Below are 19001 nucleotides of genomic sequence, written 5' to 3' on the forward strand. Positions count from 1 at the left end.
TATTTAACCTACCTGTCCTCTTAATTTATATTTTCTGTAGGATAATTTTTCACTTATCCTAAGTAAACTAATATAGCATTCAACTTTAATTATTATATTATCATATTATTACTATTATGACTAATTAATTTATGCCTTTCTTATAGCTGACAAATACAAGGATTCTGTATCAGATAATGCTAAAAATGCTGACAATGCAGCTAAAAATGCAGAGCCACTGATAAATTTGGATGGTAAGTGTGCAACTGAGTAAAGATTGTTTGATAGCACTAATTTAGCTAAAATACTTTTTTAAATTTTCTTTTATTTAGAATTAAATCTTTCAATATAGATTTATTTTAGTAAACAAATGAATTCTTCAAATAGATACAAAGTTGGTCTAGGATAAATAAATATTTGTGTCAGATTAAAATCTAATTTTTTTTAATGCAGTGGTTTTCTGAAATCTTATCCTTAGGATATTATGTAATATGTTTCCATTCATTTCCCTTTCTTAGGATGGTATCTCAGTTTTGTAAGAAGGGAAAATTGTGTATATTTTTAAGTAAAATAAATTGACCCACATATGAATATATCTAACTTTTCTGAAGAAATTTTAAATAGATGAGCGTGATTTTAGAATGAAAGACTTCCTTTTTAAAATCAATTAATAACATCATAATAATGTTTATGGATAGCAAGGTTCCAATGCATTTAAAAACTTTTTCTCTGTAGACCACTTTGTTACATAGCTATGTACATACATAGCTGGGATACCCAACTGTAAGTCTTTTTTTTTTTTTTTTTTTGGTTAGGCAGTTGGGGTTAAGTGACTTGCCCAGGATCACCCAGCTAGTGAGTATCATGTGTCTGAGGCTGGATTTGAACTCAGGTCCTCCTGACTCCAGGGCTGGTACTCTATTCACTGCACCACCTAACTGCCCCTATAAAGGGAGATAGAATCTTTTAGATCTCACTGTAATTGAGTAGTGGGCAGTGTATTTTTCCCCCCACAACTGTAAGTCTTAATTACTGAATGGGTTTTCAAAAAGAAAAAAAAGGTGAATCTAAATGGTTACAAGGATATTCAGGGGTATTATAAAGCTTCAATGTTTAAAATTCAGATTGGTCATTTTAAATTGATTTTCACTCTTTCCATTTGGTTAATTCCATGTTTTTCCTAAAAGAAAATGGAATTCTTGTCTTAGATAGTTTGGAGGAAACTTAAAGAAAGTATGCTTCATTAAAATCTGTGTATTATATATTGATTAATCATAACATGATTAAGAACGTAAGTCTGAGCTAACTAAGGCAGAACACATTTTTTATGATTATATGTTATTACTGTTTTATCTTTAGTAAAATATCAATATGAAAGAAGGAAATTATTGGAAAACTAACATTATATGCAAAATTGCCTGTGCATAGTATTTTTAGAACATCCTTACATTGGAAAATGTCCTACTCAGTGATATTATCATAATTATGTTGTTGTTGTTGTTAAAGCAAGATGGAGATTATTGGTATTTACTATTTATCACAAAAGTAATTTGTAGTTAGGTACACTGATAGGTTTCACTGTTTCAGCCTCTTTTAGTCAGTCTTTGCTTTTTACTATTTTTTGTTGTTTGCTTTAAATGAAGATTCTTATTAGTTAGCTCATAAAAAAATAATCTACCAGTGACTGGTTCTTTTTTGATGTCTTTTTTATGAATTGTCACTCATATGAACTAATAAGTTTTTGGGGCTCTCAGAAGCTGCAGATTATATTGATGGTTTTGGAAAGAAATGTTAATGAAAAATACGACTTACATAAGTTTTGTAGAAAAAGAATTACATAGGATAAAATCAGTGTGAATAAAATTGCTCACCAGGCCTTTAGGTTGAATGCATGAACATTATTGAAGAAAAAGAAGTAGTTTTACCATCATATTTGTTAGTGCTAGGATTTTAATTTTGTATGTTCTTTGGGGTAATTCTTGGGTAAGAAATTGTAGATGCCTTTTTTTTCTTTAAAGTTCTCAGCCTAATAGTAATCTAAATCTGTATCATACCTTTGTAAATAAATATGAAATCAACTTTTATATGTATTTGTTTTACAGTGAATAATCCTGATTTTAAGGCAGGAGTAATGGCTTTGGCCAACCTTCTTCAGATCCAGCGTCATGATGATTACTTGGTAATGCTTAAGGTCAGTTTATATTCTTAAGTTTAATATTGTAAGAGAAGTACTGTGTATATCTTTCTTTTAAAAAATACCATAATTCTGGAAAGTGTGTATGATGCTCTCTTTATTGAAATAAAACAGATACTATGAGATTAAAAAAAAATACATATACATATGCACACATACATACATACATATATACACACAACATAGTACATAGTCCTACAGTTTAGTAGCGTACTTTGTATCTTGGTAATAAGATCACTAATCAGTAAACAAGATTTTCTGTGTATAGAAATAAGGTGTGTTGGAGCTCTGAGATGAAATATTATTTATATTTAGGAACCTGTATTATGGTGGGTAGCCAATCTGTGTCCTTAGGCCTATATGTTACCCTTTGTAGTTTCATGCTTTGCCTGAAAAAAAGTGTGATGAAAAAAATGTTGTTTTGAATTATTACTATTATTATTATTGGTTTTTTTTTTAGTGAGGCAATCGGGGTTAAGTGACTTGCCCAAAGTCACACAGCTAGTATGTGTCAAGTGTTGGGTCTGAGGCTAGATTTGACCTCAGGTCCTCCTGACTTCAGGGCCAGTGCTCTATCCACTGCACCACCTAGCTGCCCCTTGAATTATTTTTAACATGTGGTTAAATGTAATATGTTCTTTGAAATAACTAAATTTTTTTCTTTTTTTTTAATTAGTTTATTTTGATTTATCAATAATCACTTCCATATGCTTTTGAGTTTAAAATTTTTTCTCCCCCTTCCTCCCCGCCACCCTCTCCAAGACGGCACTTAATCTGATATAGGCTATACATTTACATTCATATTAAACATATTTTCACATTAGTGATGTTGTAAGTAGAAATTAAAACCAATAGGAGGAACCATCAGAAAGAGGAAATAAAACTCAACAGAAGAGAAAAAAAATAACAATTCAGCTTCCATAGTTCTTTCTTTGGGTGTGGATAGCATTTTCCATCACGAGGCCTCTGGAGAGGTCTTAGATCCTTGTATTGCCAGGAAGGGTTAAGTTTATCAATATTAGTCATCACACAATGTGGCTGTTATTGTGTACGACGTTCTCTTGGTTCTGTTCATTTCGCTCAGCATCAGACCATACAAGTCTTTCCAGGTTTTTCTGAAGTCAGCCTGTTCATCATTTCTTTTTTTTTTGGTGAGGCAATTGGGGTTAAGTGACTTGCCCAGGGTCACATAGCTAGCAAGCATCAAATGCCTGAGGCCAGATTTGAACTCAGGTTCTTCTGACTCTAAGGCTGGATCTCTATGCACTGTGCCACCTAGCTGCCCCCTGTTCATCATTTCTTATAGCACAATAGTATCCCATCACATTCATATACCACACCTTGCTCAGCCATTCCCCACTTGATGGACATCCTCTCAATTTCCAATTCTTTGCCACCACAAAAAGAGCTGCTTTGAATATTTTTGTACATGTAGGTCCTTTTCCCATTTGTGTGATCTCTTTGGGATATAGCCCTAGAAGTTCTATTGCTGGGTCAAAGGGTATGCACATTTTTATAGCCCTTTGGGCATAGTTCCAAATTGCTCTCCAAAATGGTTAGATCATTTCACAACTCCACCAACAATGCATTAGTGTTCCAATTTTCCCACATCTTCTCCAGCATTTGTCATTTTCCTGTTTTGTCATGTTGTCCATTCTGATAGGTGTGATGTGGTACCTGAGAGTTGTTTTGATTTGCATTTCTCTAATCAGTAATGATTTAGAGCATTTTTTCATATGACTATAGATGGCTTTAATTTCTTCACCTGAGAACTGTCTGTTCATATCCTTTGACCATTTATCAGTTGGGGAATAGCTTGTACTCTTATAAATTTGACTTAATTCTCTATATATTTTAGAAATGAGGCCCTTATCAGAGAGACTGGTTGTAGAAATAACTAAATAATTAAGATACATAAATGGCATCTTTAATTAACCAAAACTAGATAAAAATATTTTCACAGCAGCAACAGTTTTTGTGAGTTAAGGATGGTAATAGGAAGGGGGAGAGCACTTTTGAGGACCAGTAGTGAGGTGAGGGTGGGGATAAGAAATCTAAACCACATATTGTAGCCCTTTATTCTCAACATTGGTGAATTCTGATTAATACCCTTTGGTACCCTTGTACTACTGAGTCATAGAAAGAAAAGGATGATATGCCGTTTAATTTACCCATCTGTGTAAAAAGAAAGATTAAAAAGTTTTTTGTTTTTTTTATCTATTAGGCAATTCGCATTTTGGTTCAGGAACGCTTAACACAGGAGGCAGTTGCTAAGGCAAATCAGACAAAAGAGGTATGTGTGTTTCTTTAAACTGGAAATTAACTATTTTTGGTAACCCTTTCAGATGTTGTAATAGGTGAATATCTTTATACATGTTTTAAGCACCTGTGGTAAGAGCTGTCCTACATATTGTTGAGGTGGGTTGTGATTGTGTGGCCTTGCTGTGTCCATATTCCCTAATTTCTTTGTTTTTTAAGGAGACTGCTCATCTGGTTTTGTGATCTTAATATTTGTATTATGGTCCTCCAGTTCTCCTAATTGTTTTAAGATTGTTTTAGTTCTTCCCTAGAAAGTTTTGGAACTATGCCATCAAGAGTCAAGATGTGATAGAAGCTGTACTAGTTTTGTGTGAATATCTAACATATGTGGATAGTTTAACATATGCTTTGGGTTGTTTTTATCTATCGAGGTGTTAACTTTAATACAACCAAATATGATAAGAATTCTAAAGTTTTTCAAAGTTGTTTTTCACCTTCTATAAATTATTTTTGTAGTTCTGTTCACTTCAGTCTGTGTTCATAGAGGTCTGTCCAATTCATCATTTCTTATGGCACAATAATATTCCTTACCTTTACATATAACACAGTTTATTTAGCTTCTTCCCATTGGAATACAACATCTTACTTTACGTTTTTTGGCTACTACAAAAAAAGCTGCTACTCATATTTTTGTACATAAAGATCCTTTTCCTCTTTCTTTGATCTCTTTGAAATATAAGCTTAATTTGGCTGAGTCAAAGGGTATGCTTTCCAGGAGGACTAGACCAATTAATTGCTCCATCAACATTTCACTAGAGTCTCTGTTTTCCTACAACCCCTCCCACATTTCTCATTTTCCTCTTTTGTCATCTGTGCCAGTCTGATAGATGTGAGTTGGATTGCTTTAATTTATATTTTAGTTTATAAATTAATTACATCAGAGTTGCTTTCATTTACATTTTTCTAATTGTTAGTGATTTAGAGTATTTTTTCATATGATTGGTAACTTGGATTTCTTCCTTTGAAAACTGCCTATTCATATCCTCTGACTATTGAGGAATGACTCCAAGTCTTATAAAATTGAATCAGTTCCTTATATATTTTTGTTATGAGATTTTTATCAGAGAACTTGGTTGCATAAATTTCCCTCTTATTACCTGTTTCCATTCTAACTTTTACTGTAATAAATTTGTTAGTTCAAAACCTTTTAGATTTTGAATAAACAAAATTGACCACTTAATCTTGCATGTTCCTTTGTATAACTTGTTTAGCCATAGAACTAATTTGTTTTTGATATGACTTCAAATTTAGGTCATGTATCCTTTTGAGGTTTATCTTAGTAAATAGTGTGAAGTGTTGGTCTAAATCTAATTTCTGCCTGACTGTTGCCTGTTTTCTCAGCAGTTTATGGTAAATAAGTTCTCCTTCTAGTAACTGTGGTCTTTGGGTTAATTTGAGCACTGTGCTATTATGTATATATAATCTGTTCCATTGTTAGAGTTTTCTTTTTGTTAACCAGTATCAAATCATTTTTTAAAATTTTATTTTTTATAGAATAAAAGAAACATTTTGATAATTAGTACAATTAAAAAAGATGATTGTACATGAAATTGCAGATCTACGATGCACAGCTTGCTATTCCTTTCAAATATACAAAAAAATTGTCATGTAAATTTCTTTTTTTTCTTCCCTCCTTTCCCACCCCCCCACCCTATAGATGGCTATCATTAGGTACAAAGAGGTATAGATAGATAGATAGATAGATAGATAGATAGATAGATAGATAGATAGATAGATAGATAGATAGATAGATAGGTAGATAGATATGTAAAAATTATTCTAGACATATTTCTATTTATCACCTTTTTCGCTGGATGCAGTTAGCATCTTTCTTCAAATGTTCTTTTGGGTTAATTTAGGTATTTTTAATAGACAAAATGACTTATTTGCTCAAAGTCATTCTTAAAACAATATTGCTGTTATTATTCAGTATTCTCTTGTTTCTCCTCATTTCACTATTCATTATTTCATACAAGTCTTTCCATGTTTTTCTAAAATGATTGAGCTCATCATTTCTTATATCACAGTAGTATTCCATTCCAATCATATACCACAACTTGTCCAACCATTCCACAATTGATATGCATTTCTGCAATTTCCAATTCTTTGCAACCACAAAGAGCTGCTATAAACATTTTAGAACACATAAGTTCTTTTCCTTTTTCTCAAATAGTGGTATTGCTGGGTCAAAGGGCATAGGTAGTTTAATAACTGTTTGAGCATAATTCAAGATTGCTCTCCTGAATGGTTAGATCATTTTACAGTTCCACCAACAATGAGTTAGTGTCCCAATTTTTCCACATCATTTTAATGGTTACTATCATGTAGTAAAATTTTACATCAGATACTGATCAGGACACTCTCCCTCCTCCCTTCCTTCTCACTAATGATTTATTTTTCTATATGAATTTCATTTTTTTCTAGCTCTATAAAATATTCTTTTAAAAGTTTAATTGGCGTAACACAGCATAAGTGAGAGAAATGATTATTAATAGCCAGTGATTTGGGGAGATCCAGAGTTCTCTCCTTTTTTCTTTTCTTTTTAACATTTTTTGTTTAAAGTTTTGAATTCCAAATTCTATCCCTTCTTGCCGCCCTCTCCTCACCTAGCCCTCGTTGTGTAAAACATTTCCATGTTAGTCATTTTGTACAAGAAGACTTGAATAAAAGAAAAAAATGAAAGAAAGTGAAAATTAGCATGCTTCAGTCTGTATTCAAACAATATCAGTTCTTTCTCTGAAGATGGATATTATGCTTCATCATTAGTACTTTGGGATTGTCTTGGATCATTGTATTGTTAAGAATATCTAAGTCATTCACAGTTCCTCATTGAACAATATTGTTGTTAATGTGTACAATATTCTCTTGGTTCTATTCACTTCACTTTGGTTCAGTTCATGTAAGTCTTTCCAGGTTTTTCTGAAATCATCCTGCTTGTCATTTCTTATAGCATAATAATATTCCATTACAATCATATACCACAGCTTCTTAAACCATTCCCCTATTAATGGGCACCCCTTTGATTTCCGTGGCTAACCACCAGCTAAAAGAGCTGCTGTAAACATTTTTATACAACAAGGAAACATCTCTCTTTTTTTTTAATGTCTTTGGGATCTCTCCCTTTTTCTAATGTCCTCATTTCAAGGCTCAAGGGTCATCTTTAGTTGTTCTGATCTATATCTTACTCCTGGACCCAGATGGCTCCAGAGGAGAAAGTGAGGCTGATATTTGCACAGCCCTCCCTCACTTAAATTCAATTCACTTGCAATTCATGGCATCACCTTGTAAGATTATCCTAGTTTTGCCTGGTTTATAGATGAGGAAACTGAGGCAAACAGTGGGCAAGTGACTTGCCCAGGATCATACAACTAGTAAGTGTCTGAGATCAGATTTGAATTCAGGAAAATGAATCTTTCTCTGTGCCACCTAGTTTCCCTAATGCTGTTCCTAGGAGTTTATATTTTTGGACGTCTTTCCGGGGATGACATGTGAATTCTTTTCTATTTTCTCTTTCTCTTATGATTCCTGGAGCTCATGTTGCTGTATTTGCCATTCTGTCTCTACAGGATACCTATTCCATAGCTGCTTTTGGAACCATAACCCTAGCCTAAATAAAATATACAACTTTGTTTCTTCTCTCAAATTCTATATCAGTATTACCCAAACACTTAGACAAGGTCAAATTGCAAATATACATATTTGTAAGCCAAATCCCAGAGAATTAATCATGTATAGGAATTTCACTAGGACTTGGTATTAAAGGTGTACAAAACCTATATGATAAAGAGAAAAAGGCTAAAGCTAAATTTAAACAAGGAATAGAAGTTAGTCCTAATCAAGAACACTTTTATCTTAGCAATGACAATAAAATATGGCATTATGTATGTTTTCCTGGGAATTCCTCTCTAATAACACCCCATGACATGTATATATACCAAGGTATGTAAAATCTAAATTTCAATCCCTACAAATACAGCAACTGCTAATTTATAGCCCCAGCATGATCAAGATTGGGCACATGTAAATTGGTACTGGATTTTGAAATGGTCCATACATTTTATGCTTCTAGTGTCAGTGTAGAACCAGTGTGTCAGCAGTATCCCACTAAACTAGGGAAAAGATTGGAACACATGTACAACACCTTAAAAAAAAAATCTCTGAGGTCCATTTTTTTAAGTGACTTGCCCAGAGTTACTCAGCTAAGCGAGTGTTATGTGTCTGAGGCCGGATCTGAACTCAGGTCCTCCTGACTCCAGGGCCAGTGCTGTATCCACTGCGCCACCTAGCTGCCCCCTGAGGTCCATTTTTGCTAGAATTTTCATAAACTTGATGGTTTAACTGGCCTGGGCTGGCACCTATAATCTTGTCTTCATAACATCATTAGGGATCACTAAATATGTTACAGGCATACCAGTTTTGACCCCTGCTAGAAGGCAGCTTCCTGGGCTAATCTTTATCTCTTCATATGTGATGAATGGCTTCATATTAACATAACAGGGGAAATAGTATGGCAGAGAAGGGAATGTTCTTTCTTTTGGTACATTTGAAGATACCCCCAAAACCAGAGTCCTCTAACACAGACAGAGTACTTGCTTGAGGACCTAATGATTTCTCTGCCTACCTGTAAATGTATCTTGAAAATCTGTAGGCATTTGTGAAAATCATTTGACAGTCTCCTGTACAGCCATTGGCAAGAATTTCTACTTCACATGAGATGGAACCATCTTTACATGTAAATTTATCCCTTAATAAAATCATTTATAATCACTTTGGGCTTTTCTGGGGCAATGCCCAACAACTTTTTAAAAATAATACTTCATTTTTTTATCCCAGTTACATGTCAAGAACATTTTTAGCATTTATTTTTACAAGATTTTGAGTTCCAAATTTTTCTCCCTCCCTCCCCTCTCGTCTTCTGAAAATGATAGGAAGTTTGATATACTTTATACATGTGCTATCAAGTAAAAATATTTTCATATTAGTCACAGTTGTGAAAGAAGGAACAGATAAAAAATGAGAAAGAATAAACTACATTTGTACATTTTACATTTGTAAAAGAAAATGTGCTTTGATCTGCATTCAGAGTTCATCAGTTCTTTATCTGGATATTAATAGCATTTTCCTTCATGAGTCTTGAAGAACTGAGTTATTCATAGTTGATCATCACACAATGTTGCCAATGCTGTGTACAGTGTTTTCCTGGTTCTGCTCATTTCACTTTGCATCAATTTGCACAAGTCTTTGCAGGTTTTTCTGAAATCTACCTGTGTTCATCGTTTCTTATTCACAATAGTATTCCATTATATTCATTCCTCAGTTGATGGGCATCCTTTCAGTTTCCAATATTTTGCCACCACAAAAAGGGCTTCTTTAAATATTTTTGTACATGTGAGTCTTTTTCCTTTTTTATGATCTCTTTGGGATACAGACCTAGTAGTAGTATTGCTGGATCAGAGAACATGCAGTTTGGTTGCCCTTTGTGCATCATTCCAAATCACTTTACAGAATGGTTAGATCAGTTGACAACTTCACTAATGGTGCATCAGTGTCCCAGTTTTTCTAAATCCTCTCCAACATTTGTCATTTTCCTTTTTTTGCCTTATTAGCCAATCTCATAGGTGTGAGGTTATATCTAAGAGCTGGTTTAATTTGCATTTCTCTAATCAGAAGTGATTTGGAATACTTCTTCATATGCCTGTAGATAGCTTTGTTTTCTTCATTCGGAACTTCCTGTTCATATCCTTTGACCATTTATTAATTGGGAAATGACTTATAAATTTGACTCAGTTCTTTATATAATTGAGAAAGAAGGCCTTCATCAAAGACATTTTCTGTAAAGATTGTTTCCCACCTTTCTGCTTTCTTTTTTTTTTAAGTATTTTAATTTTCCCCCAGTTACATGTAAAAACAATTTTTAACATTCGTTTTTTAAAACTGAGTTTCAAGTTCCCTCTTGTCCTCCCTCCCCAGCTCTCCTCATTAAGAAAGCAAGCAGTGCTATATAGGTTATATGTGTGTACTCATGCAAAACATATCCATTAAAGTCATGTTGTGAAAGAAAACAGACAAAAAAAAACCTCAAGAAAAATAAAGTAAAAAAAAAAGTGTGCTTCAGTCTGTATTCAGACACCATCAGTTCTTTCTCTGGGGATAGATAGTATTTTTCATCATAAGTCCTTCAGAGTTGTCTTGGATCATTGTATAATGGAAATTAGCTAGGGCATTCACAGCTGATCATCTTACAGTATTGCTGTTACTTTGTACACAGTACATTTCACTTTGCCTTAGCCCATGCAGGTCTTTGCAGGTTTTTCTGAGAGCATCCTGCTCATCATTTCTTATAGTACAATAGTATTCCATCATAATCACAATAGTATTCCATCATAATCACAACTTGTTCATCCATTCTCCTATTGATGGGCATCCTCTCAATTTCTGATGATCTTTCCTGGATCTGTTTTCCAGGTTAGTTGTTTTTCCAGTGAGATAATTCAGATTGTCTTTTATATTTTCATTCTTTTGGTTTTAATTTATTGTTTCTTGATTTCTCATAAAGTCATTGTGTCTTGGTCTTCCCTGTCACCATAATAACTTTTTATGTTCACATTCTTTTTTTGTTGTTTTACGTCATCATGTTTTTGGCCTCTTTCCTATCTTTGAAATTTGAGTTCTGCTCCCTGATGGAAGGGTCTCTGTCTGCGGCTTCTTGTGCCAGTGGTTGTAGGCCCTGGCTATTTAGCTGGTGCTATTCTGATGTTGCCCTGAGGCCCACAGGGGGGACCTTTGTGTCTGGTGCTGTGTTGAGGGGGTGGATTGGGGGTTGACTGGTGCTGCTGGAGTCCGTAGGGGTCTGGCAGCTTACCTGGCACTGAACTGGGGTCCTACTGTTTATGTCTGGCATGTGCTGAGGTCCAGTGGGATTTTTCTACATTTCCCTGGGGCTACACTAAAGCCCATGGAGTTCTGGCCATCGGAGGGTGCCCGTTTGTCCTAGGCTGTGCTGAAGCACATGGAGGTCTGACCTACTTTCCTGTCATGCTGGAGGATGCCTGCTTGCCTGTACCAAAGCATGTGGTGGTTCTCAGAACTGGAGTCTTCCAGTTCCCCTGACTATGCTAAAGCACATGGGGGGTCCTGGTGTTGGCGTTTGCCTGCTCCACCATCCTGGGGCTCAGGATCTCCCACTGGTTTGCTGAGTTGAGTGTTATTGGGATGCTTCCTGTCCTGGAATGCACTCCCTTTTAGTCAAGTGAGAAGGACCTTTCTTGCCAGTCCTCCAAGTCTCCTGAGCTGAAAGACTGCTCCATCCTGTCTTTCTGCTGGCTCTGCTGTTGCAGGTTCAGGTTCCCATGCCACTCTTTCCCCTTACACTCTGCTGAGGACTTCACCTTGTATTTCACTGACAAATTTGAGGCCATTCACTGATTACTCGCTCATCTCTCCTCCTAATTCACATGCCTCTGAGATTATCCCTTACTATACTCATTACTCCAATCTCTGATGATGAAGTGGCCCTTCTTCTTATTAAGGGAAACCCTTAGTCATCTCCTTGATCACATCTTTTCCTGTCTTCCTTAGCAGCATGGCTTCACTATCACCCCCATTCTCTAGTCTTCAATATGTCTTACATGATGACTGTTTCTCTGCAACTTATAAACACACCCAAGTCTTCCCCATCTTTGAAAACCCTCTCTAGATCCCACCATCCCTACTATTGTCCTACTTTGTTTCCCTTTGTACTTAATCTCCTTTAAAAAGCCATCTATAATTGGCACTTTGACTTCTCCTTCATTTTTCAGTCCTCTGTGATCTTGATTGTGGCCTTATCATTAAACTGAAACTGTTATTTTCAAAATTGCCAATGATCTTTTTTTTAGGAAGAAAAAAAAATATTTTGTTGTAACTAACCAGATTCTACCTTCTTACTTCTCTTTCCCTTCAATTGAGAACACAAGTTAAAAAACAAAACAGAATTACTTTGTTACTCAAAACATGTATAGTTGATCAAAACAACTTCCTATGTTGGCCATATTCAAAAATATTTTGTCTCATTATGCATTCTTAGTTCTCCACTTCAACATTTCTTTTGGAATTATCATTGGTCATAGAACTGAGAAGAGCTTGACATAATAATATTCTATCACATTTATATATCACGGATTGTTTCTTGATTCCTTAATTTTTTGGCATCTCATTCCTATTCTTTTCAACCACAAAAAGAGCTATAAATATTTTTGTACAACTTAAGAGTTTGTTTTGCTTGTGATTGCTCCCTCCCTTAACTTACCTTCCTTTCTAATTCTTCCCTCTCCTAGTTCCTTGTGTAATGAAATGTATGTTTTTACCCAGTTTGTGTACGTGTGTCTTTGTGCGTGCTCACGTGCATGTGTGTATTCTTTCTTTTGGCCATTCAGATGAAAGTGAGGTTCAAGTGCCAGCTATTCCCTTCTACTCTCTTCTCACTATTTGTAGAAATGTCTGCTTGAGGATTCTATTATATAATATCATTTTCCCCAACATTTCTTTCCATTCTCCTCTTAATTTTTCCTCCTTTCCTTGCCCAGTGTATTCTTCTTCCACTCTCTTGCAGTTATTTTCTTAAGATTGTCAAGATGTAGAAGAAGCACTACCAGGCTTTGCCTGGTTCGACTAGTATGACCCCTGATGGTGTTAGAATTCAGAGGGAATAGAGGTATTATCTTCCCATATTTGAATGTAAGCCTTAGTTTATCCTTGTTTAGTCCTTTATCATTGTTCATTCATGTTTCATTCATGTAACTTTTCATATTTCTCTTCATTTTTGTGTTTGAATTTCAACATTTCTATGCAGCTCCGGTGTTTTCATTAGGAATGCTTGGAAGTTCTCTATTTCATTAAAGGTCCGTCTATGCTAGATAGGTTACCTTTAGCTGTAAGCCAATAACCTTTTCCTTCTGGATATTCCAGAAGAGAGATATATATCAGAAAATAGAGAATTTATGTTCCAAATCCGCCATTATTTTATAGTGATGACTGCTAACTGTGACTCTTTGGTACTTGAATTCATTCTTTCTGGCTCCTTGCATATTTTTTCTTTGTCTTAGAAGCTCTGGATTTTGACTGTGATGTTCTTAAGAGTTTTCATTTTGGGATTTTTTTCAAGAAGTAACAGTTGAATTTCTCTAATTTTTAATTTCTCTTTTGAATCTAAGGGATCTGGGAGGTTTTCTTTCAAGATTTCTTTTAATAGGATTTTTAGGCTTTTTTTAGCCATAGTATTTAGAAAATTCAGTAATTTTAAAATTTTTTTCTCCTTGCCAGGTCTTCTACCTTTCATTTCCTTATATTTTTTCAGTCTTTTGACTTTCTTTTAATATTGTTTATTGCCTTCATAGATTCATGGACATCATGAATGGACATCATTTGGTCTGGTCTAATTTTCAGGGAAATTATTGCTTGGGTAAGGTTTTGGACCTCTTACATCAAGGTGTTAATTCCTTTTCCAGTTTTCTTCCATAGCTCTTATTTCTTTTCTTTTTTTTCCCCCTCAAATACTCATTCCATCAACAGAACCATTTCTTGAAGGCTTTCTAGTTGAGTTTGTGCTCATGCTGTGTTTTTCTCTGAGGCTTTCCTTGTAGATATTTTAGGGTCATTCTCTTCATCTGGGTTTTGGCTTCAGTTTCATAGCTTTTTATGGTGTTTTTTTTTTTCCTCTCATTCTTCCAGCCTACTTTCTAACTCCAGACTCAGTGTTAGGGCTGGTCTCTTTGTCACTTCTGGAGAGAAAGTCTGGGCTGGTTCTGTTACTGCTTTCTTGGGGCATTGACTATTGTGTTATTCTAGGATCTCAGGGACAGGTTGGGGACTTGCAAGTTTTCAGTGTTTTCATAGTGTTCTGATCCAGGATAAAGTGTGCTGCTGGATTTAGCTCCTATCAGTCAGCTGAAAAGTTGTGTTGGTTCTTAGTAGTAAAATTGTAGGCTCCATTTTGATCTGAGATTCTTGGCTTGGTTATTCCTCTACAGGTTGGGCTAGATGCTGGAAATGAGAACCTGCTCTGCACCTGAGGTCTGAGCCACATTGCTTTGCTGTGTGTGCTTTGCTACACCAGCCAAGGACTCCTACCTGGGAACATCATGCCTGTGTGCAAGTTTTCTTCTGGTCTGCTCAGGATTTGTGAGCCAAAGGGTAGTGAATGACAAGACTGCCAGTTTACAACTGTTACCATCACAGTATCCCAATATGCATTTGGTGGTACCCTTCTATGGGTCTGGAATATCCTCTTGCCCTGTTGCATACCCTCTCTCTGGGTACTAGAGTGTTGCCTGTGGTATGCTTCTGACCCCACTCTGTCCTCATTGTGTGCTGACTACTCTGTATTTCTTTTTATACTTAGTGGAGCTGGCCAAATGACTACTTGTAACTTTTTCTGGATTTCTCCATCAGGATTTGACCGAGTGCATTTTCTCAATCTGTTTGAAAGTCTTGTTGGGGGAGCTTACTGTATTGCTTCCTACCACTAAGCCATCTTGGTTCCATCCTTACCATTGATCTCTTAATTATTAGGTCTAATGTCCTCACTTCCAAGTACAATGCCCTAATGAAAGGTACAGAAGAGCTCTCCTCTCCCGCTTTTACTCTAGCAGTGATCTAAAAAGAGCACTAGATCAAATAGTGACCAAAAATTCAAAGAGAACCTTTCATAAATTCCTTTGTCTAGCCCAAGAGTGAACAAAACAATGAGATAACCAAAATCTGTCACTGGAAGAGGAGTTTTTCTAAAAAGCCAGAACTAGTGTAGTTAAACAAATCACAAAACTCAGTGCTAGAACTCTCAGGAGCAGTCTGACCAGGAAAATTCCAAGGAAGCAAGACTAATGGAGTGACTGGACCAGAGGTGTCCAGGGACAACAAAAGAGGTAGTGTCATGATTATAATATCTTAGTAGATCACAGTGTCCTGATGGAGACCCCCAGAACAATAGGGGCAGTTAACTACAGCAACACCTTGACTGTGTGAGTCCTGGGACCCAAAGCCTTAGGGAACTCAAAAGAGATAGCACCGTGATCATGGAAGCTTCATTGAGGGGAAAAAAAATTACCCAGTACCCCAATCAGGGATCAGGGATAGTCAGTCTGACCGGGAACAATGAAGGCTACCAACACATGCAGACCTATTAAGGGAAGTAGAAGCCAGCAGCAAGAACCCTGGAAATTGAGGTCTGGACTAAACAAGGTCTGAATATGCCATCCATGAATGAAGGAAGTGGAGAGGTCCACAGGGGAGGCTGGTCCTAGACATAAATCCCAGGTCAAAAACTAAGGCTCAGAAGAAGAAATGCACTGAGGAAATATTTTGGCCTAATAATTATCAAAGTGGAGAACCTAGAAGAAAAGAAAACAAAAACAAACAAATAAAAAACAGCCTCAGGAATGAAAATAGCTTGACTCTAAAAACTATATGAGTGTTTAACAGAAATGAAGCAAGAAATGAAATTAAAGCTATCTAGGAAGACTTAGAAGGAGAATTAATATCTTACTACAAAATGTGGTAATCCTTATCCAAGAAATAGACTCCTTGGAAATTGGTTGGCTTTAGTCATTTGTTCTCAAAGAAGACCAAAATTACATCACTGTATTGTAATCAAGATACTCCATCTGGGTGTGGCTGATCACATCAGTACAAGCTTGGAAGGCTTTACCGCAGGTTGGGCACAAGTAGTCCAGATGAACATTTGGAGTGGAGATGTCTCTAAATTTGCGCATTTCATGTTTCTTTTGAGCCACTGAAATTCTGCTTTCCTGGAGCATAGCACCTTCTTTGATACAGGCATGCCATGTTGGGTAGAACTTTGCCAGTGTCTCACATGCAATTATTTGACAGTTCTTCAGAGAAACCTTGAGAGTGTTCTGCCTTTACTTCTTCTGACCACCATGTGAGTGCCTGCCTTGGGTGAGTTCTCCATAACATAATCTTTTAGGCAGACTTGTGTTTGGCATTCGAACAATGTGGTCAGCTCATCAGAGTTGGTGTTTGAACGCCTGGCAGTTTAGCTCAAGAAAGAACCTCAGTGTCCAGTATCTTATCTTGTTAGGTGATCCTCAGAATCTTCCTAAGACAATTCAAATGGAAGTGAATCAGTTTCTTGCCATGTTGCTGTTAGACTGTCCAGGTTTCACAGCATACAACAGTGAGGTCAGCAAAACAGCTCTGTAGACCCTCAGTTTGGTAGGCAGTCAAATAACTGGCAATGTGTGCATCAAGCTCATCATCTATTTAACTTATCTACAGTATTCAGAATTTCCTCATTTGCTTTAACTGATGGATGGTGTAATCCGGGCTGGTGGAAAGCCTCTGTTTTCTTAATGTTAATTCTTAGGTCAAAATTAGCACAAGCAGCAGAGTAGGTAGGTGTAAAGTGGTATCTTAAGAGTTGTTTTATTTTTATTTTTCATTTCTCTTGTCAGTAGTGATTTTAGAGCAAATTTTTTCATGTAAATATCGATAGCTTTGATTTCTTCTGAAAACTGCCTGTTCATGTCCTTTGACCATTTATCACTTGGAGAATGGCTCTTATTTTCATAAACTTGACACAATTCTCTGTTATATTTGAGAAATGAGACTTTTATAGGTGAGTTGCTATAAATCCCCCCCCCCAGTTTCCTGTTTTCCATATAATTTTGGCTATATTGATTTTATTTGTGCAAAAGCTTTTTAATTTCATGTAATCAAAATTATTTATTTTATTTCCCTTGATTTCCTCTATCTCTTGATTGGTTATAAACTCTTACCATTTTCATGCATCTGACTGTAATATTTTTCCATGCTTTTGTAGTTTACTTTTGATATCACCCTTTATGTCTAAATCATGTATCTATTTTGACATTATTTTGGTATAAGGTGTGAGATAATTGGTCTATGCCTAGTTTCTGCCTAACAACCTTTCAGTTTTCTCAGCAATTTTTGTCCAATGTTGAGTTCTTATCCCAAAAGCTTGGATCTTTGGGTTTAGCAAACACTAGATTACTTGGGTCATTTACTACTGTCACAATACTATGTATTATATATCTCAGCTGATCTACCACTCTGCTTCTTAGCCAGTACCAAATTGTGTTGATTACTGTTTTTTAATATAATTTGAAATCTGGTATTGCTAGGCCACCTTCACATTTTCTTTCATTGATTTCCTTTATATTCTTGACCTTTTATTCTTCCACGTGAATTTTGTTACTATTTTTTCTAGCTCTATAAAACAATTCTTTGGTAGTTTGATTGGTATGGCACTGAATAAGTAAATTAATCTAAGTAAAATTGTCATTTTTATTATGTCAGCCTATCCATGAGCAATTAATGTTTCTCTAATTGTTTAGATCTATGTGATTTATGTGAAAAGTGTTTTGCAGCTGTGTTCATTTGTCTTGGCAAGTAGACCCCAAGTATTTTATGTTGTCTGCAGTTACCGTTATTGTCTGCTGAGTTTTGTATATTTTGTATCCTGAAACTTTTCTGAAAGTGTTAATAGTTTCAACTAGTTTTTTAGTTGCTTCTCAAGGATTCTCCAAGTATACCGTCATTTTATCAGCAGAGTGATAGTTTTGTTTCCTTATTGTCGATTTTAATTCCTTCAATTTCTTTTTCTTGTGTCATTACTATAGTCTGCATTTCTACTACAATATTGAAAAATAGTGGTGATAATGGACATCATTGCCTGAATCCTAGTCTCATTGGGAAGGCTTCAGATTTATCACTGTTACAAATAATGTTTGTTGTTGGTTTTAGATAGATACCGCTTATCATTTTAAGAAAGGTTCCATGGATTGCTGTGGTTTCTAGGATTTTTAATAGGAATGAATGTTGTATTTTGTCAAAAGCTTTTTTCTGCAGCTGTTGAGACAATCATATGATTTTTGCTTTTATCATTATGGATATAGTCAGTTATGCTTATAGGTTTCCTAATATTGAACCAGCCCTGCCTTCCTAGTATAAATTCTGCCTCATCATAGTGTATGATCTCTGTGTTATATTGTTGTAATCTTCTTGTAAGTATTTTATTTAAAATGTTTGCATTGATGTTCATTAAGGAAATTGGTCTATATTATAGTTTTCTTTCTCTGTTTTTGTCTTCTTGGTTTAGGTATCAAAACATATTTGATTCATAAAAGGAATTTGTAGGACTTCTTTGTCTATTTTTTAAAATAGTTTCTATAGTATTGTGATTAATTGTACATTAAATGTTTGTTAGAATTCATCCAGTCCTTGAGATTTTTTCTTAGGGATTGATGGCTTCTTCAGTTTTTATCTTCTAAAAGACAGGGTTATTTAAATGTTCTACTCCTCTTATGTTAGTCTGAGGAGTTTATATTTTTGTAGATATTCATCCATTTCACTTAAACTGTCAGTTTTGCTATCATACAATTGAGCAAAATTACTCCTAATTGTTTTAATTTCATCTTCATTGATGGTGCATTCGCCTTTTTTATTTTTGATTCTAGTAAATTAGTTTTCTTTTATATTTTTAAAAATCAAA

The 19001-nt window shown here is 35.3% G+C and overlaps 1 protein-coding gene across 1 annotated transcript in view; it reads left to right on the forward strand.

The window, feature by feature from the left end:
- RTRAF (RNA transcription, translation and transport factor) overlaps positions 1 to 19001 on the forward strand; it is a 45941-nt gene that overhangs the window by 14676 nt on the left and 12264 nt on the right. The window contains exons 4-6 of the mRNA XM_027841640.1: positions 147 to 233; positions 2082 to 2170; positions 4398 to 4466. Coding sequence (XP_027697441.1) covers positions 147 to 233; positions 2082 to 2170; positions 4398 to 4466 — 245 coding nt within the window. The remainder of the gene's footprint in view (positions 1 to 146; positions 234 to 2081; positions 2171 to 4397; positions 4467 to 19001) is intronic.

Source organism: Vombatus ursinus, unplaced genomic scaffold (assembly GCF_900497805.2).
Source record: "Vombatus ursinus unplaced genomic scaffold, bare-nosed wombat genome assembly UNPS02004746.1, whole genome shotgun sequence".
Lineage (NCBI taxonomy): Eukaryota > Metazoa > Chordata > Mammalia > Diprotodontia > Vombatidae > Vombatus > Vombatus ursinus.